Source organism: Anopheles bellator, chromosome 1 (genome assembly GCF_943735745.2).
Source record: "Anopheles bellator chromosome 1, idAnoBellAS_SP24_06.2, whole genome shotgun sequence".
Classification (NCBI taxonomy): domain Eukaryota; kingdom Metazoa; phylum Arthropoda; class Insecta; order Diptera; family Culicidae; genus Anopheles; species Anopheles bellator.
The window spans coordinates 20,027,335-20,047,288 of record NC_071285.1 but is presented as its reverse complement, the minus strand read 5'-3'; the positions used below and the strand labels follow the sequence as shown (position 1 = coordinate 20,047,288).

At 47.1% G+C, this 19,954-nt stretch overlaps 4 protein-coding genes across 4 annotated transcripts; 3 read left to right on the top strand and 1 right to left on the bottom strand.

Moving 5' to 3' along the window:
* The first annotated feature begins 364 nt into the window (after positions 1-364).
* LOC131215183 (glutathione S-transferase) lies at positions 365-4,901 on the top strand. Its single transcript, XM_058209570.1, has 7 exons — positions 365-519; positions 1,248-1,402; positions 2,345-2,512; positions 2,822-2,964; positions 3,086-3,251; positions 3,983-4,150; positions 4,234-4,901. The coding sequence occupies exons 2-7, from the start codon at positions 1,270-1,272 to the stop codon at positions 4,542-4,544; spliced, it is 1,089 nt and encodes a 362-aa protein (XP_058065553.1). The 5' UTR covers positions 365-519; positions 1,248-1,269; the 3' UTR covers positions 4,545-4,901.
* A 330-nt stretch (positions 4,902-5,231) lies between these two features.
* On the top strand, positions 5,232-6,274 carry LOC131216344 (enoyl-CoA hydratase domain-containing protein 3, mitochondrial). Its single transcript, XM_058210808.1, has 3 exons — positions 5,232-5,276; positions 5,338-5,762; positions 5,830-6,274. The coding sequence occupies exons 1-3, from the start codon at positions 5,250-5,252 to the stop codon at positions 6,209-6,211; spliced, it is 834 nt and encodes a 277-aa protein (XP_058066791.1). The 5' UTR covers positions 5,232-5,249; the 3' UTR covers positions 6,212-6,274.
* Positions 6,275-6,432: 158 nt separating this feature from the next.
* LOC131206438 (uncharacterized) lies at positions 6,433-10,454 on the top strand. Its single transcript, XM_058198989.1, has 2 exons — positions 6,433-6,516; positions 6,741-10,454. The coding sequence occupies exon 2, from the start codon at positions 6,774-6,776 to the stop codon at positions 9,873-9,875; it is 3,102 nt and encodes a 1,033-aa protein (XP_058054972.1). The 5' UTR covers positions 6,433-6,516; positions 6,741-6,773; the 3' UTR covers positions 9,876-10,454.
* A 7,946-nt stretch (positions 10,455-18,400) lies between these two features.
* Positions 18,401-19,526, bottom strand: LOC131215182 (uncharacterized). The gene is made up of 4 exons (XM_058209568.1): positions 19,395-19,526; positions 19,202-19,325; positions 18,567-19,140; positions 18,401-18,508 (listed from the first exon to the last, which is right to left on the bottom strand). Exons 1-4 carry the CDS (start codon positions 19,483-19,485, stop codon positions 18,401-18,403), a joined length of 897 nt encoding a protein of 298 aa, XP_058065551.1. The 5' UTR covers positions 19,486-19,526.
* Between the last annotated feature and the right edge of the window lie 428 nt (positions 19,527-19,954).

Genomic DNA, 19,954 nt, shown 5'->3' with positions numbered 1-19,954 from the left:
TGATATCTTATCTCTTAGTGTTGGGTCATACTTAAGAAATACAATTCAGATTTGGTTCTTCTTTTTTTCAGACTAATAGTTTGTGCATTAGTGAGTGGGATTCGAAAACATGAGCATTATGTTTTAGAATTTTATACTAAAAATTGAGAATGCTCTGTATGGAAGGTACCTCTTGGCTATTTCCTGTATCATGAGATAATTGGCTTCGTTGCTTTTTTTCTCTCGTGTGAACGCCCATCTGTTTATCTGTTTAGAGTTCTACGCGGAACAGTCTCGCCCACAAACACAATGTCACGAACGAATGTTTCGTAGGACGATGAACACAAGTTTCGTCATCGCGAAGCGCGATGTGTGCTTCGCGGGGAAGCAAAAAACCCCGACAAACACTGATACGAAAATTCGCGGATACTCATACGAGAATTGTCGACGGCTTGACCAGCGGCGGACAATATAAATAACTGAACCGCGCACGAGCTTGCTTTAGTCTGACCGTTTTCTTAGCAGGAGTTTGATCAACAGGTAAGTTGAAACTCTTTTCGCGTCGTGATGCCTTCTGTTCATCCCTCCGTAGGGTGTCGGGCCGGCCGGCTTTTATCGATTACCAAAGTGAAGCGAAGTGATGCATAATTTAGCTTTCCGTTTCCCTATCATCTGTGATGTGCACAGTGCTGTGGATCGTGTGTTGTAGTTCGATTTTCTTCCAGAAAGTTGTGTAAAAACAAGTGATAGTTAATAGTGGACTAAAGTATTTTGTGTGACAAGAATGTGCGCAGCATATCTTCGCACACATGTGCAAAACCTTGGCGAGATGGACATGTTTGCCTCAAGGTCAAATCAATTTTCCCGTTTGTGCCGGGACAGATACATGAAATAAATTATGTAAACATTTGCAGTAGAAAGAATCTGTGTAGGTTGCTTCAGCAAGCTTTAGCGATTAATTGAAAATAACAATTGAAAGTATTATTGAATAATTGCCGGTTCGCGTGCTATCTGAATTCGCACTGGTAACTACCACACACTGGCAATTTTGGGCGTAGGCACCACACGCCCAAGCCGATGTAGATGAAAATGCCGGCAAGGGTGAAATTGATAATTGAATCGAGAAAACAAAAAAATATATTGCTAATAAGAGAACCAACCTTGAAAGACATATGAGCATAATTTGCAGTCTATCGTTGGTCTATCGTTAGTCGCTTGATGAGATTGTACCTAAAAGTAAGGACTAATTCTCTCTTCTCCTGCCCTAGTGTTTCACCAACTCTTTCCACCATGCCGGATTACAAGGTGTATTACTTCAATGTGAAGGCTTTGGGTGAACCGCTGCGGTTCTTGCTGTCGTACGGCAATCTTCCATTCGACGACGTGAGGATCACCCGCGAAGAATGGCCAGCACTCAAACCGAGTAAGTCCGAACCCAATATATTACCTAAAACTTTATAGAATTGCTTTCTCATATCTCACCTAACGTAAATGCCATTTCATGTCTTTGCTTCTGACCCTGACTAACCGTAACTAAAATTCCTTCTTGCAAACTCACGTGTAAAGGATATGATGTACTCGGATAGTTCTCTTCGTGACCTGCAATGGTTTATGCAATTCTCGCGATGAAAACATTGGCGACTGAATCATCGATCAACAGGCGGCACGGTTTGATTGACCTTCTGACCGACATAGTCAGAATGCTATCAAAGTGACGTGCCATCTCCGCCCTCTTCTACACCGTGATCGCCGTCGTCGATTGATTAAATGTAATTTTAGACATCGATCGATCCGAATCACCGGTTCGACATGGCATGGCCACCGATTATAGTGGCGGTTAAGCTATCGGGTGAAGATGAAAATGAGTGTGTTTAAAATAGACAAAGCGATCACGCGGAATGTGATTAGCCCAATTTTTGCTGTTATGTGTTTGATGGACCATGAGTGTGACGTGTTTAATCATTAACCATAATGCAGCAATGAAAACAGTTTTTTTTTCAGTTAGAATAATGCTATTATATATCACATTACTTTTTTAATAATGGCTGGATTTTAAACTTCTTTCGGACTATAACTTTCGACGCATACTCAAACACGCACACTCGTACTCAAGATACACGTGTACTTAGCATTTCAAGCAGCTGAATCTGTAGTACAATCCTCGGGGAGGAAGTTGTGCCGTTATTGGGTGTAAGATGTTGGCGCTTTTCCCTTACAGTGCATCTATAAAACGTTACGAACGTGGTCACGATCGCGTACCGATCGCAATCGCATATTCTTCGCATACTCATGCTCGCACCTCAAGCTCATGTCTAAAGGTTACCATTGCAGATGCCATGAACAAACATTCCATCTTTCGTTTCAGCCATGCCGATGGGTCAGATGCCGGTGCTCGAGGTTGACGGCAAAAAAGTCCACCAGTCGGTCGCAATGTCCCGCTACCTGGCCAAACAAGTCGGTTTGGCTGGTGCCGACGATTGGGAGAACTTGATGATCGACACCGTGGTCGATACTGTGAACGATTTCCGTCTAAGTAAGATTCGATCTCACTTCGACTTGGTTCACCTGGGTTCTATCGGTCATATTTTTGCAATCCTTTTTGTTGGGAAGGATCAAGACGTGGTTTGCGGTTCGGTTGGTAGTGCGCGTCTTTTCCACAAAAGCACTCTGCACGGTTTGGTTCAAATTAGCATAGTTTTGGCGTAATGTTGGTCGGGGAATACATGATTCCGATCGAAGAGGATTACCAAAAATACCGATAGATCCCATTCGATCCCATTCGAGATCCCAATCACCGAAGTCTAAATCTTGCCCGGTGCATTAAACGTTGTCACATTTGTAGAAATTGCCGTTGTGTCGTACGAACCGGACGATGATATCAAGGAAAAGAAGTTGGTAACGTTGAACAACGAGGTCATTCCATTCTATCTGGAGAAGCTCGATGATATTGCTCGTGAAAACGATGGACACCTGGCCAATTCTAAAGTAAAGATCGTTTAAATTAGAGCACCGGCGATCACCATTCGCGATCGTCGGTGCAGTAACTCCGCCGATAGTGCACTTCCAAATTGTTCACAATAATCATCCATTTTGTTTCATTTTCCAGTTGAGCTGGGCCGACATTTACTTCACCGCAATTCTGGACTATCTGGGCTACATGACTAAGTCCGATCTGATCGCAAATCATCCGAATCTGCAGAGAGTTGTCGACAACGTAACTTCGATCGAATCTATCCGCAACTGGATCGACAAACGACCAAAGACTGAAATCTAAACTGGCACAATCATTGGTGCTACACACAGAACCTAAATCGAAGAATTCAGGCTCAACGATCGATTACGTCACCAACATACGGATGGATTTATTGTTTTTTTATGGTCTATTATACCGCACCGCGGCACAATCGAGCGGAGGATTATGCGATTGAAATTATGCATGGCACCGATTGAGCACTGAGAAGCAAAAAATAAACGACAGTTCGTGATAACACACGGCCAAATTGACACATCAATCAGGGTTGCTCTCGTTGTGAGAGCATATATTTGTTAAAGAACTGTTTTCCTTGCTGCATTTCATTTTTTTTAGCCCCCTAGTGCGTTAGTTTCGTAATCTTATCTACTAACCAAACAGAATGTTTCAGATTCGGCAAGTCACTCCCAGATCCTGCCGACCTCAATGTTTGTTGCTGTGTGTTGTTGCCGTATACGTTCGCCAAATAACGGGAAGATAAGGTGTTCTTCCCATTTTCATCTTGCGTTGGGTTTGGGAGCGTTCCACCGGTATCAGATTCAATGCTGCCTACCACAGACACTACAAACGAACAATTTCAAAACAGAACCAGTTTTAGCAAGTGAAATCTGAAAATTGCCGCCAAAAAGGCCCAAAATTAGAGAATGATGAAAATCCAGCTAGTATTAAAATTTAACACACCTATTTTTCTTCTTCTCTTCCCCTTGTCTATAAACCTGTCTACCCTCGACTGGTTCGTGTTGATTTTTCCAGCCATGCCCATGGGCCAGATGCCAGTGCTGGAGGTCGACGGCAAACGCGTTCACCAATCGCTGGCCATGTGTCGCTATGTGGCCAAGCAGGCCAATCTGGCCGGAGACAATCCGCTAGAAGCGCTGCAAATCGATGCCATCGTCGACACGATCAATGATTTCCGCCTAAGTGAGTATAAGGGTCCCGAGTTTCTGTGATGTGGTGTAGTATGAACAAGTACGAAATTTTCTTGCCATTTTCCCTTTAACCAGAAATCGCCATTGTTGCGTACGAACCGGACGACATGGTGAAGGAGAAGAAAATGATCACTCTCAACAATGAAGTGATTCCGTTCTATCTGACCAAGCTGAACGTGATCGCCAAAGAGAACAATGGACATTTGGTGCTCGGCAAGCCGACTTGGGCAGATGTTTACTTTGCAGGCATTCTGGACTATCTGAATTACCTTACCAAGACCAATTTGCTGGAGAATTTCCCGAACCTACAGGAAGTGGTCAACAAGGTGCTGGACAACGAAAACGTTAAGGCATACATTGCCAAAAGACCCATCACTGAAGTCTAGGCCAGTTTTAGTGATCTTGCCATACATCATTGCCTTCGCACAACTCACAAAAAATGCTTCATGGTGGATCGATTTTTCACTCATATTGGCGCTGATAACGACAAATCTGCATATTGGATTCATCCGCTAAATGTTACAAGGTCATTGACGATTGACTTTGGCGCGCGGTTCGCTTACACCGCAACGAGTCTTAATTCCTAGTCCGAACTCACGTGTTGACACCGATTATCTTTTATCTTCGTTATCCTCCCCATGCAACATGTACATCGTAACAATCATTATACGGTCATAATAACTTAAACTTTAGCTTAATTATGCGTTAAGGATGAGAATAAATGGTGGTACAGGAAATCGAATAAGAAACCGTTGGCAAAACTAATTCCATTGAAAGAAAATACAAATCCTGTAATACTCTTTGGTGTGAATGAAACAGTTGGGGAACGAACATAAGTTAGCAATAAGATCAGTATTTACTGTTTTTTCCAGTGACACACAATGTTAGGTTTTTCGCCAACAAATCACAATTTCACTATTGTATGTTTTCTAAGAAAAGAATCGATTCGGGTGATTTTCAACGCCCAACGTGACTAGGTGAAGCTGACTCGAATCCTTCAACCCAATGCTATATATAACTCCTCCTTATCACCGTCTTCCCGAAACAATAACAAATCATTTCGTGCACGAATATTATACGAAATAGACACAATGATGGTCTCAAGCAGAAATCTTCCCGTGAGTATTTTCCAATATTCGCCATGCAATTCGCTGTTGCTGATTTTGAGTGATTTTCCAGAACATATTGTGCCGGATAGGCTTATCATTCCGCAAGTTGTCCACATTTACACACCACAATGGGGTTGGCACAGTGCTGTTGGACAACGAGAAAACACGGAACTCCCTTTCGCTGGACATGATGGACAGCATTTTGCGAAACATTGTTAAAAATCAACATCAACCCGATTTGCGGTGCATTGTGCTAGCAGCCAAGGGACGCGTTTTTTCCGCCGGCCACAACCTGAAAGAGCTGACTCCGGAACATGGTTCGGATGCTCATTTGCAGGTGTTTCGCAAGTGCTCTGAATTAATCGCCCACATACGATCGGCCCCTATTCCGATCATCGCCAAGGTTGATGGTTTGGCCGCCGCTGCCGGGTGCCAGCTCGTGGCATCGTGTGATATCGCCGTGTGCAGCGATATTAGCACCTTTTCCACACCGGGGTAAAATTCGGCACCGGAGGCTTGCTCACACAAAGTCGCAATCGTTGCTCACGTTGTTCCGTTCCAGGGCAAGCTTCGGTATTTTCTGCTCAACGCCGGGAATTGCTGTGGTACGTGCCGTGCCACGTATGAAAGCCTCGCATATGCTGCTGACGGGGCTCCCAATCGACGCCGCGGAAGCGCTTGGTGCGGGACTTGTTAGCAAAGTGGTGCCGCAAGAGCATTTGGACGAAGAGGTCGAAAACATTTGCAAAGCTATCGGATCGAAAAGCCGATCGGTTATTGAGCTCGGTAAAAGGTTTTTCTACGAGCAATTGTCGCTGGATGTTAACGTAGCCTATATGCGGGGCGAGCAGGTAATGGTAGATAATTTGGCCACCAAAGACGGCCGAGAGGGAATTAGAAGTTTTGTTGAAAAACGAAAACCCAAATGGTCGCATGAAAGCTAGCGAAAGACAGCAGGTGAAATTGTTACGAAACGGTTGTTACAAATAAATAAACTTTAAAATAATCTGGTAAACTTACAAATTCAACGTTTCTCCTCCTCGGTAATGTCCCTGATTGTTGAGCCCTCGGTGAAAAAGGCTATAGCGAAAACAAAACAAAAGGTGATCGAGTCTGGCAACACTGGCTGTCACGCATCTGTCAGTTGTTTTTCCAAGTGGAACTGTTTCGTTTTCAACTACGCGAGAGTGAATCAAAAATGTCGACCTGAAGAACGAAAACGGGATCCCCTCCCAGAGGTGTTCGTACGGTAAGACCCAGGGTGTTATGCATCATCGTACGGGCTCGCTGCGGGTCGCCCACGGGAAGTACCTGCGAAGGTGCGAAACTGGTTTCTAAGGGCCCAGCACCTGAGGGGATTTTTGTGTTATTATTGTTGCCTAACGCGGGCAGAGCGTGAAAGTGCAGCACTAACGAGACGCGGGGCACTTTGGAGTTATTCACACTGAATATTGTGTTTCTGCACTCTTTCAGCGCAAATACGGTGTGTGAGTGTGCTCACGAAACATGACGAATGCTTCGGAGGGACACTGGGAACCGCTGGCAGAAATCTATCTGTCGCATCCGTCGGTGAAAAACAAGAAGAAGTGCATCTACTGCCTGTGCAGCCGAGTGTTCATCAAGAACTGCTACGATGTTTACGTGTCCACTCTGGAGCGTGGCGATTCCGTTTCCCTGATATCCTCCATGGACCCACCAGCGCCGGCGGAGCACTCCATTTCTCAAACAGCAACAACGGCCACAGTACCAGCAGGAGCAGATCCAGTTGCCACCGAGGTAGCAGCTTCCGGTGAGCTGGAAGCGCATGGGGACGGAGATAACGCAGAACCCCTGGATCTGGATGTGCTGGATCGCGCCGAAGTGGACGATGTGTTCATCGACGAGCCGCTGGTGAAGCAGTTAAGTTTCGGTCGCGATGGCTCGCGGAAAATGCCCGCGAAGTGGGGCGATCGTGATGCGGGAACGGTCAGCGACGCGAGCTGCTACTTCAGCGCGAGTGCGAGTCATTCCGACACCAATTACTGCAGTACCGATGAGCACGAGCACGTATTTTATGCTTCCGGTGTGCAGCAAGGTAGTACAGTTCCAGTTGCTGCTGCTAGCACCTCCAGCACGGCCATCGCTTCATCCGCGATGCACTCAAGTGATAGTGGCGCCGATCTTTCCGAGCGGCACAATGAGCGGAAGTATTCGCTGAACGATCAACTACTGGAAACGGGTCGCACTCACTACGAACTGACCGAGGATCTACGCACTGGAACAGGGGGAAGATCATCGGGTGCCTCGGTATCGCGCAACAACAGTCTTCCGGAGGCGTTTGGGCGCGAAGATTTACACGATGCATGGGAATCGTTTTGGAGCAAACACGGTGAAACGATTATTTGGTCGTCGTGGATCGAGAAGTACAGTGATTACATTAATCCCGAGTATCTGGAACCGGGTGATCAGGGACAAGCGACCGGAACGAACACTCCACACGATGCAAGTGAAGCCACACCCGGGCCCGCGACGGAAGCGGACAAAGACTTCAGCTTCGACAACGATGCCATTGTCGGGGGCACGGAAATCGTCGTTTCGGCTTGTTCGCCCCATCCGTACACGAAGTCGGCCTACCCAACAAACCACTGGCCTATGAGCGGATCGGGCGACGCGGAACTTCTTTGGAGCACTCATCGCGCAGGAAGCGGTGATAACGAGTCCCTCCTAAGCCCGCGCTGCGATTCCGTCACCTCCAGCATACCGCTCACGATTGGTACGACCGATTCCATGACAAACGTAACGCGCATGACGATTTCGAGCTATGACTTCTGTAGCTCCAAAGTGAGCTCGCAAAGCTCGCAGTTGAGCGAAAGCCTCAGCTCGGAAGTATCGAATAGCCACAGTTCGAACAGTTCCGACTTGCTCGAAACAGAGTACCTGGTAGGAGGCGGAGGTCGTGCGTCCAGCGGTGCCGTAGTACCACCCGATGAAGATGCGGCAATGGACGGCGAACAGTACTGGCAGATACTATGGCAGCAACACTTTCAAGAACTGTACGCCAAGCGTTACCGCCGGTTCATGGCAGACCACGCACACGACGTTGGCGGCAGTGAAGGTAACGACAGCGGTGAATGTAGCGCCAAATATCATAAACGCAAACGCAACAGTAACCGGGGCAGTGGAGCAATGGAAAAGCTACCGGAAATGGTCGCCGGGTTGAGGTTAGCACGAAACGAAGGTTCCAGTACAGAAGAACCTAAGGACGGAAACGAGGAAGCGAATAGAAGCTCTTCCAAGGAGGCTCAAGCAGTGGAAGATCTGTCCTCGATAATGTCGTCATACGGATTGCCGACCGTTTTTGGCAAACAGATGCCGGCACCAAGCGGCAGTGGAGACGATCGTCCGCCGTCGAACGATAAGCCGGTCACGTTGAAGCGATGCCACGAGAGCGACAACGAAGAAACCCCCAAAGAGCGACTGAAGGCGGCATTCGAGTTGATGGGTTACGCGTTTTCCGATCCAACAAACGATACGGAATCGATCATCAACATTAGCGGGGAGGTTGTTTACCGGAAGAAGCATATTCGACTGGCAAATCGTGTGCTCAAAATGAAGCATTACCGACCTCCGAAGCACACGTACTTCGACGACGATGGTAACGAGTTGTCGGTAGGTGGAGACAAATCGGACCCGGCCGCGCCCGAAGCCCTACTACACACCTCCTCCGATGATGAGCCAGCCAACCTGGGGGCCACGGCCGCTGCCCGGACAAACACAATCCGGTCGAGCTCGATTCTCGAGTACACTCAACTGCTGGTCAGTGCTGGAAGGGAGGGCGAATCGAACGTCGAACGCGGCGACGTTGCTACGGCGGTGTCAGAAGACGGTTCGACGGTGGCAGCAACGGCTTCGTCGGTGGCCGAGTCAGAAGTCGCTACCACCATGAAGAAGGAAAAGAAAAAGAAGCGCAAAACCAAGTTCGTCGCCAGTCTGCCTGCCGACATTGCCAACGACAAGTCGCTGCTCAAGTATTGGTACAAGCGTTTTTCACTTTTCTCACTGTTTGACGCCGGCATTCGGCTCGATCGCGAGTCATGGTTTTCGGTGACTCCGGAGAAGGTGGCCGCCCACACGGCCGAACGATGTCGCTCGGATCTGATTGTCGATGCGTTCTGTGGTTGCGGTGGCAATTCGATCCAGTTTGCGTTCACCTGCCAAAAAGTCATCGCGATCGACATCGATCCACGCAAGATCGAAATGGCGAAACATAATGCCTCGGTGTACGGGGTGACCGATCGGATCGAGTTTATTACGGGCGATTTTCTGCAAATGGCGAGCCGTCTGCGAGCGGACGTCGTGTTCCTCTCGCCGCCGTGGGGCGGTCCCAGCTACATGAAGGACGAAGTGTACGATCTAGAGCAATCACTGCAGCCCCTTCCGGCGACTGAGTTGATGCGGGCGGCCCAGCAAATTAGCAAAAATGTGGCTCTGTACCTGCCGCGGAACTCCAACACACAGCAGCTGACGATGCTGGCCGGGCCGAACGGGGCGGTCGAGATCGAGCAAAACTTTCTTGATCGCAAACTCATCGCCCTGACCGCTTACTATGGCGAGCTGATCAACGAATAGAGGGCAAACGCAACACAATACTGCATTCCTTTAGTCGCCGCACAGCGACAACAACCACCAACAGTGGCCACTACTTGCCGGTAGTGGTATTGCCAATTTCCCAGCGCACAATCTTGCTTCCTGACGTTCGCTCCAGTAGCTTCTTTCTGGATGTGGTGGGAACACGTCGACGTCGTACGTTTGATTCGATTCTGGTTTAGTGACAATTTTTAAGTAGATTCGTGTACAACTGCACAGTAGAGTAGCAGTTTATTCTATCATCGCCGTCCAATAATGCAATTGGCCGATATCATCGCTGTCTGTGTGACTTCTTCCGGGAACACAAACATTCTAGCTGACAAAGAGTTTTTTAAGATTTACGTTATCTTTGCTCTAGCCAGCTACCTTTTATTAGGACAATCTTACGGTTATTTTCGCTGCAGAGTAGACGACACTTAACTGATAGCCGTAACGATACTTTTATTGTTCGCTTCGCATGTGTTTCAAAATTGGTGTTCGTTTATTTTCTTTCGAACCTAGCCTAGTAAACTCGTAATTCAATCTTTTTTGTATTCTCTGAGTGAAAGAGTAAGAAACGAAACAAAGGTAATAAAGTAATATTAATCTACTAAATGAACGAAAATGTTTCACTACGAAAATACAACAAATAAATTGCATTTTGTTTCAAATCGATCGTGCTGTCTAGCTTAAAATTATTTGTCCTGCATAACGAACCTGGTGAATTAAAGTAGATTCCATTTATTCTACGCGTTTAATCTATGCCTTAACCTGTTGTTTAGAACAAATAAACTTCAGACATATTGAAACATTACATCTTCAAAAGCACTGAGCTATTTGAACAATTTCGTCGGAACGATGGTTGTTCGAGTTTCGTCCTGAGCTTCTTCCCCATTATGTAATTTTGAAATTGAACAAATATTCGATTGGAGCCTATACCAAATGCTGAATATTGGTGCTGTTGAAACCATCGTGTTACATCTACCGTCGTTTATGAAGATAAATTATACTTTTGTACCCGTAAATTAAAAATGGAAAATGTTATTGAAGCATAAAAAGATTGGAGTCCATTTGTGAAAAAACCGTACTATAAAAGAAAATATAACGGACTTATGATAAACTCGAAACAATTTTAAAGCGATTTTAAGCTCACAACAAACCAGTGATTTGTAATTTAATGATAACATTCATGATTATTTTATATATTTTGCGTTCGTCACTCACTGATTGAACTAACAAACACTGATGGTCAATTATGCCCCTCTTTCTACGTCACTATCCTCCATTCCTGGAATGCTTTCCACATCTTGACCTAACTACTGGCCAACAGCAACTCGTCCTCACGTCGACAACCAGCTCACGCCGAATGTGGTGTGAAGGAAGTTCATGTTCAAGGTTGGCGATTTGACGCGGCATCGAAACAGGTTTTAATCGTTCGGTTTGGCTTCTGTCGTTCCACTGGTTGCAACTTTAGGACTTCCCGTTCGTGTTGTGGTTACCATTCACGTACCAGGGAACGAACTTCTTCGTCTGCCATCGAACACTGTTGCTTGTGGTCCTTTTTCACACCATAAGGTAAATCTTTACCTAAAGTTGCCCAATACTTCGATGGGTGCAACCAATAAAGATTAACGATGGGTGGCGCCGGACACGACATAGCCAGCGGGGACAGGCATCATTACTTTTTGCCGGTTTTCACGTGGCATCGTGGCATCCAGGTTAAGCATGTCCCGAAGCGTTATCTGCTCTCATGGGAGCTTGGGGTTCGCTTTCCGAAAGGTTAATGTCGACAAATTGTTGGTTACGTATGAAGAAATCGATCAATCTTTTCGCGATAATTTCAATCAAAAGCATAGAATGCTTTATCGCCGAGGATTTAGGAGGCTCTGCTCTCTCGGAATGCCATCAAACCGTTCTTTCGTAAATCATTGTCAACTAACCATGCACGTAAATTCTAGCTTATCCAAGGGATGAGAAAAAGCCAGAGGTTATCCTGATTTCAATGAGTGCAATCTTTACGATAAATGGATGGCCGTGTTGCACATCGAGGTGCTAGCATATCTTCTGGTTTTATTGACCCCTCAGGAGCGGTTGCTGGTTGGTTGCTGCCATGGTTACGAAAAGTTACCAACAAACATATTTTGACTGTGTAGATGGTATTGTTCATTGGTGTGCTCTCTCGCGTACTTTCGGTGAGTTTAGCAAGTGTTTCCGGTTAACGAAAACATTTTGACTGCGGTAATTATTGCACAGTCAAATAATTCGTAAAAAGTTCCCATTGGTGAAGTGCATTTCAATTTGTGTGGTGATGTTCACATTACAGTAAAGATATCACATCATTCTGCTCGGTGGCTGTTTTTGTACCATTCTGGCCCGAAACCATTTTCCCAGTTCATCCCCAACACACCGTCACACTTCCAAACAGGTTCTTTTTGTTTGCCCCACACGATTAAACGTACGAAAACGCAAGGTGCAATGACGATGGTGAACAAATTCACCTTGCCACGTGCCGATCGAAGAATGGTCGTGAAAAACGTGGTCGGAGCGGCACCGATTTGATGGGTGGTAGTTCGGAGCCGAGTCGGTTGTTGGTCCTCCGGGTTGGGCGGTGACCGGTCTCGGTTGTCAGTCACTCGGGACACTTCGAACGTGTACCAGTGCACCGGGTTACAGCAGATTGTGCAATTCGAGACCTTATTGATACACGTTTGCGGGCTACTAAAAAGCTTTCCCGGCGGTAAGTTGGGGAAAAATTACGAAGCAAGCTCGATGAAGGACACAGCCCAATGAGCATACAGTTCGCGAAAGTTCCAGAACTTGCCCACGTCATACTGAAGTCATAAACCAAAAAATGGGGAAAAAACGGTGGGGAAATTTAAACGCGGACAGGTGCTAATTTAATTAAAACACTCCGACGGCAGGATATAGCTTCGGCCAACAAGGGCGTGTGGCTCGCTAAAGTAATGGCGAAAGCACGCGAAAACCTCGAACGGTTGGGAAAGTCCCACCACGATTCGACGCCACGTTTCAGCCAATTTCGTTCCGTCCACCGAAGCGGTAAGACTTGCCACCGACCGAAGCGAAGGTGCGTGCCACGATTAGTGACCGAGTGCTTACCGCGTGTAATCGATACTATTGTGGGGTCACGAATCCACCGTATGCTGGACGTTTTTGGTACGGTCGTTTCGTGAAATAGTGCAGTTTATTGAAACACGATTTGGGCAAAAGTTCATGTGCGGGCCAAGTGTATGATCCGAAGCCGAAAGTATCGATCATTGCCGACACAGTGAACCACACGGTTCGCACGAAACCCCTTCGAGTAATTGCGCTCAGCCTCCCCGGGGCGTAAAAGAGTGGGCAATGTTTTAAACTGGGCCTTTAAAAAGGGATTTTTTGGCTTTCATTGAACGATTGCCGTCCATGCGGCACTTCATGTTGTTTGATTACGTTCCCATCTGCTTATCGTAGGTACTCGTTCCCAATAAAGCGCTGAGGGCACCTGGCTCCGCAGCATTGGCCATTTTCTCAAGTGTTTGTCTTTTACCGTGTGACTTTGTACTACTAAAAGTGTACCGTTTCCTACCACGCCATAAACGTACCGTTCTGTTATCATAAAGGTGAACAATTTAGCTAATAACGAAACACAATCAATTAGCCATATTACTCAGAAGTAACGAGTCAACAGCGGAATTACGTAAGTCGCCAGCATATTTTCAGGAAACACACACGCTCACGGTTGTTTAATCGATTAACATGTCCTTTTACACCACACGGCGGATGTATTACAGCCTAATGGACAAAGTTTCGTGTGTTTTTTTTTTCGTTAAATTTTTATTCCCAACAAGAACCCCTAAACGTTCCCTTAACGATACGGCGCGGAATCGATCCAACAGAAAGTTTTGCGCCTTGCGTGGTCATTGTAGGTCGTTGCTACGGAAACTCGTTTACAAATGGGTTGTGCGTTTGGTTGCACATAAATTACCGCAATGGCCATGTTGAGCAAGATATTTTAATGCGACGGCTGGCTTAAGAATTTGCTATGCCACGTTATCGGTGTAATGTTGAATTATTGATAAATTGTTTAGTCTAAAAGGCATACCCCATTGGTTCATTGTTAACCTTCGCCGGTTCGGAGTAGCTAGTATTGGCATGGGGATAGTTTGGAAGTCGAACACAGAGCTCAAACCATACGATACAGCTTCCAAGTATTGTGAGGCATTCTCTGCCGTTCGATCAGTCACAAATCATCCCACGCTCCTGCGGACCCCGTTAACGAAGACCATCCCAAGACCCAATAAACTGCATCCGATCGCTCACCACGGTTTGCATGGTGGTGGTTCTAGTGGCGTGGGCGCCATCGGTTACGCCAACCCACCCGGGGGAGGGTTGCTGTTGGGTGGATTGAGCAACAGCGACCATGGAGCGCTGGGGCGCCCTGGTACTACACCGTCCTGGACGCGTGATGGAGAAGAGGTTGCTGATACGCAATGATGATGATATCATATGCTGCTCGACAGGTACCTGAGGCGCATAAACTTTTTTTCCTTCCTTCGGTCACCACCACCTTGGTAGTGGTGGTGGTCGTGGTGACAGAGACGATGCGGAATGTTAACTCGCTCTCCTAAGGCGTGTGTGTCCCGCTCTGATCATCTGGTCAAACGACTGTGCGAGAAAGAGAGAGAGTGAGCCGCGATTGGCCGTGCGATAAAACGAGAAGGCGAACATCATCGCGAGTTCGCGGCCCAGCGAGTGAGAAAACTTCATTCAATACCCGTTTTTACGCCCCAAAGGCTGCGGAGCCCGAGCAGCAGCGCCGCGTGTTTCGCGTGTTTGGTTCGAGCAAACAGACCATCGCCGAACGCGCCTATCCGTGGTCGGTGTCCCAGCGCGGACTTTAAAAACGAAATTGAAACAAAATCGCGCGCGCGAAATGGAAACCCGTCGTTGAGGGAAAAAGAATAGTTGTTTATGTTGCGGTTGCGTTTGTTTGTTCCGTTCCATAGCCCGTACGTGTCCGTGTCGTTCTGCTGACCCGCGTTGCCGCGCGAGGCGCAAAAGCATTCTCGCGCCTACGACTGCGAAGCCAGTGAGTGATCGAAAGCCGACCGCGGGAGATCTGAAATCCACAAAAGTCGAAGCAAGGTGCTGTGATTCGGAATGATCGGGAAATTGGTGCACTATCATGTGAAAATCTGTGACTGTGTGCGATAGTGTGATAACGTGATCGTGAAAAGGGAAGTGTTTGAACGCGTGTTTCCGAAAGCTCCCCAAAATACCGAAATGGATATCGACACCGACTTTGAAAGAACCATCAACAGCGCCATGGAGGCTCTGGAGCATGCGGCCGAAGATAGCTACGACGGTGACTTCAAGGAGCGGTTTGATCGTAAGTTTGTTTACCCAGTCTTCTTCCACCCAGCTGATAGTGAAACATTGGCGCTATTATCGAACGCCGAAATGGCGGGTTTGAGATAACAGGTCCAGGAGAACACGGGTCGGTGGCGTCGGTTGGTGGACCACTTTTTTTGGACCTTGAGATAGCCCTCGCATTTTTTGCCGTGTTTTGTAATCAAACGATACAACGGACAACTGCGTGAGCAGCTGAAATGCTTCCATTTGATAAAAAGGCCACCCCAAAAGAGATAGAAGTTGGGCGAAACGCCCATGACGGACCTTCTGTTTGTTTCATAGATTTTGAGCATTAAAACGGCAGCTCGGTTTTGCGGCTGATGGCATAACCGATAAGCTGCTGGATGGCGATATAAAAATGTCAAACATTGGTACCTTAGAAAGGTAGCTTAAAATTTAAACAATAGTTGCCAATTAGCGAGGTCTTTCCCGTACCGGCCAAATGATGCTTCAATCTTGCTGTTTCGTAACCGACTGGGAGAAGCTTCATCGTTACAGCTCGTTGAGCTTTTGCTTTTGTAAGCTCAAGAAAATGATCTAAAATCGATCGGGATCGGGAAATATCGTTGTCGTGTTACCCCACTCGAGGGTTGTCCAGTTTTGTCTCTTTGGTCAATGGTTAGTTTGCTGCGGCTTTTGGAGGCTATCTGTTTCAAATTAGCGATTCGGCACCATAGTACAATCCATCATTATCTTCGCCACGCTCATTGGCTCGCTTCGTAAGGCTCCGGAACGGTTCGGGGCCGATGGCTAGTTAGCCAGCAAAATAGTTCACCCGTGTGGCTTACAAACGCCGCTCTGCCCATATAGGGCACACTTCCAAGGATAACGGACGGTGACGAAATGTTTCTGATCTTCTAAGGTCCTCTGGACGGGTCTCGTGCACACTAAACGATGGTAAATAGCACCAGAGAGCTGACCACGACCGGCACCGCGTGTACCATAAAAGGGTGCAATATTTGGTTTCCTAATCGCAAGGTGTGCGATCTGCAGAGGGCCAGCGAGCTGGACAGCGAAGTACAGCGTGAGCCGTGTTCGTGAGTTTCTGGTCTGTCTGGGGCCGACACAAGGGCGCAGTCTGAGAGCGTTTTTGATTTGATTAATTCTTTCGCTTCGGTCGCTTCGTGTCCCTACCAAAAAGGCTGGCTTGAACAAAGTACATACGCTACCACGTGGTGGATCGAACAAGGATTTAGGTAGGACCGAAGCGTGTCCGAATACGGTGCTGGCGTCGGAAAATTGGAGTATTTCGCGGTTGCCTTTGCACAGATTTTCGTGACTAGCAACTGCCACTAACGAACGATCGCGGTCGATCTGCGCAGATATTCCCGCCCCCGGATCTAGACCAGGAATGCCATTCGTTAGGCTCTAGACCTGGCCAATCATAGATCTAGTGGAGTGTACGCGCCGCGCATTCACGAGTATGTTTCGCGGCTGATTCCTGCCCTGACCGAAGGAAGAACTATGTGGCGCAGCAGGGCTGAGGTCTTTGCGCCAGTGCACCCTCCGCAAAACAAACATACCATAGGCGACCGTGCCCAAACACGCTCTTTTCCCGGCAAGGAAGCTGGTTTGTCGCTCCCGACGGTGGGCGTCAGCTGTGTGGCTAAGAAATCTTCGGTTGAGATCTTGTGTGCGCCCCCACGCTTGTGCCTCACTGTGTCTATCCCGTTTCGGTCCAAGCGCAACGCGTGCACGGTTTCGTGGTCGTGCCGTGCCGTGGCCGCAGAACACCCTGTGCCGCTCGAAAGCGTTTAAAAAAGTAAAATAAGGTAAACCGGCACCGGTGTGTTATATGGGACTAATTTATGCGCACTGGAAAGGTTGTTGGGGTTTGGTGGAAATAAAATATTTACCCTCACACACCACTACACACACAGGTCCGGGCGGTCGGTTTTTGGTATTTGAGCAGATTTGGTCAGTCTGCCACCGGCCGGTGGTGGTGAAATCAAGGAGAAACTTCCGATTTATCATCACCGCGCCATGTTGCAGAACTGGTTTTTGTCTGCAAAACACCTACCACTTGTTTATGACTGGCCGGGGCGAAAAAAGTGTTACTCGGTTGACATAATTTGCCCACCAGCCTAAGTGACCCAAGAAAGCTTTCCACACATCGACGAGGATGAGATTCCTCCGGTCGATGGTTCAGAAGTGGTATGGATGTTGTAGGAATTGGTTGGCGCTAGATCGAGCGTTCCGATGATTCTGGATGGTCTTCTCAAAGCTTTCGCCAGACTGGACTCAACTTTTGCGTTCTCCAACTTGCACCGACCTTTGCGGTTATTGAATAAACGTTGTTTCCACAAAAAGATAGACTTCTTCGAAAACAGGGTCAGCGGTGGGTGGTGTGATTATTTTTACATTCTTCAAAGCTTAAGAAGACAACGCTTTATTTATGGTAAGCGCGTCCCCCCAAGGCCCAAATAGGGTGGGCAAAGCGTGTAGGTAGCGGAAGAACCGACCGGCATGGAGTGTTTGTGGACTGGAAAGGGAAGATTTGTCATTAGCGAACAGCGGTTCTGGAACGACGACCAGCATCTCAAGTCGCAAACCTAAAACTGACGATGGCACCGAGATAAGCATCACCGGATCCGGCTGAGAAGGTGTTTATTTGTTTGCACTTCTCACCAAGATAAGATAAATCATCCGTGCGCAGTTACCTCTGGGTGTCTGTGGTTAGGTTACGTCAATAGCCGCAGTTTGCCGGCTGCTTCACGCGTCACTCGAGCCCATTAGCCTGTACCGATTGACACTGGGACGAGGAAGCATAAATTGATGGTCAATAAGTACGAGGACAGCACCTGCTAATATGCATGTCCGCTCTGCTACTACTTAGCACATCGGGATCGAACTTAGCTACTTCGGTGCGCGCGTGGACCTTTACCACACGTGCCATTAAACGATTGAACTATTATTTTTAACTAGATGCTAGAACTTTCAAATGCCTTCGACGAAGAGTACATGGACTCAGGGCGTATTTGTGGAATATTTGAACCGGTTGGCTTTTCAAAACAACCGTTGGAATATAATAAAAAATAAAGGATAAAGTACATTTATTGATGTTCCTTAAAAACGGAACGTTCTAGTGATTACATAATCTTGCCTTTAAATCTAGGCCATCAACGGGAAGCGAAACCTGATTCCATAAGACAAATGAGATTGTTTGATATTTCTACAAGTTTCACATCGGAAGATGTGGTCATAGATTTTACCAACTGAATTGGTATCTGAAAATAGAAAAGCACAACTTAAACAGTGTACAATGTTTAATTTGGCAAAGCTAACCTTTTCCGGCAACGCCGAGGGAATGCCTGCTGCCATCGATACCATCAGCAAACGATAAATAATGGCCACAGCAGCACCGACCACATCACTTGGATCGTCCGGTCGAACGCACTTCAGCACCGCGGTCAGCAGTTTCTCTTCGCTCAGTATGAAGTAGGCCACGTTGTCAACCAGCGAGAAGTTGTAGGCAAAAGTTAACGTCATCCGCTTCAGGTACCGTCCAGGGGCAATGCTCCAATGTTCCTGTTCTTGCAACAGTTTCGTTAGAAGCACCAGCCCCGGCTGCCCTTTGGCCAGGAACGAGCGTCCCTCGTCGAAAGCGGCCAGGTTCGTCAGTGCCCCCAGCACGGATATGATGAACACGTGTTCCAAAGATTTCTGGGGAGGAATGACACCGTCGTACGAGCCTAAAAATGATTCAACGATGCCCTGCGAGAGGGCACAGTATTTGTTCATCGTTTCCTCAGCCTCTACCAGCATTTTAACGGTGGTGTGGTTTTTGAACGATTTCCATATCACTTCTCCCATCACGGCGCCAGTTTTCATCATAACTTGATGCTGGACATTGCTAATACTAAAACGAGAAGAACAATCTAGAGGTTTCCATCCCCCAAACGTTAATAATCGGTACAGACGTTTTAGTGTCATCGGTTTGCTTTTCTCTCTCGCTTAGCTGCTGCTCCAGGTACTTAATCTTGCTTTCTGCGGTGAAGGCCCGTTGTTGCCAGCGTGAGATTTCATTTTCCGCAGCATTCAATTCTGCAGCACAACAAAATGTATATTGCCCAGCGGGAACGAGTGGTAAAAATGTGCAAATTCCAAACTTACTCGTTTCCAGTAAAGGGAAACACTGATGAAGAAGATAGTGTTCCGTGCGTCGGTACTGCTGCACAGCACTTAGAAGAGGATCCAAATTCATGGTGTTCACGCCGAAAACCAATAGAGCCGCGTAAAAAGAGTTTTACCAGATTGAAACGGAAACCGTCGATTGAACCGTTTGTCGTTTGCGAAATGCGTACAATTTTTGACAACTTTAACCCTGTGCAAATTCGTACTCCTATGATGAAGCACCATTTTGCAGCCAACGAATCAACCCTACCTGTGCGAAATATTTCAAGGCTCGCGAAATGTTTCACTTTCCAATTTTTAAACATCCTTTTCGAAAGGAAAGTTAATCGTGTTATTTGTAGCGTTTAATTCAATTTATTTATTACTCGGAGGACTTACCGGTGACATATCCGATCGGCTGCCCTTCCCGCTTCAAGTTGCTCTCCCGTTTCGAACGATCGCGCTTCCTGGTGACGTATCCGATCGGCTTCCTTTCCAACTTCCCCTTAGATACATGTCAAAACTCGCATAAGCAGAATGTGGCTCAAATTGCTTGAACT

Bases quoted from the DNA above. Each gene is read 5' to 3' on its own strand.
- LOC131215182 (XM_058209568.1), bottom strand. From the start codon at position 19,485: ATGAATTTGGATCCTCTTCTAAGTGCTGTGCAGCAGTACCGACGCACG. The intron at 19,141-19,201 runs GTCTGTACCGAT...TTCTCGTTTTAG, and splicing joins CAAACCGATGACACTAAAAC to TATTAGCAATGTCCAGCATC. The intron at 18,509-18,566 runs GTTAGCTTTGCC...TTCTATTTTCAG, and splicing joins CCTCGGCGTTGCCGGAAAAG to ATACCAATTCAGTTGGTAAA.
- LOC131206438 (XM_058198989.1), top strand. From the start codon at position 6,774: ATGACGAATGCTTCGGAGGGACACTGGGAACCGCTGGCAGAAATCTAT.
- LOC131216344 (XM_058210808.1), top strand. From the start codon at position 5,250: ATGATGGTCTCAAGCAGAAATCTTCCC. The intron at 5,277-5,337 runs GTGAGTATTTTC...GTGATTTTCCAG, and splicing joins TCTCAAGCAGAAATCTTCCC to AACATATTGTGCCGGATAGG. The intron at 5,763-5,829 runs GTAAAATTCGGC...GTTCCGTTCCAG, and splicing joins AGCACCTTTTCCACACCGGG to GGCAAGCTTCGGTATTTTCT.
- LOC131215183 (XM_058209570.1), top strand. From the start codon at position 1,270: ATGCCGGATTACAAGGTGTATTACTTCAATGTGAAGGCTTTGGGTGAA. The intron at 2,965-3,085 runs GTAAAGATCGTT...TTCATTTTCCAG, and splicing joins GACACCTGGCCAATTCTAAA to TTGAGCTGGGCCGACATTTA. The intron at 4,151-4,233 runs GTGAGTATAAGG...CCCTTTAACCAG, and splicing joins GATCAATGATTTCCGCCTAA to AAATCGCCATTGTTGCGTAC.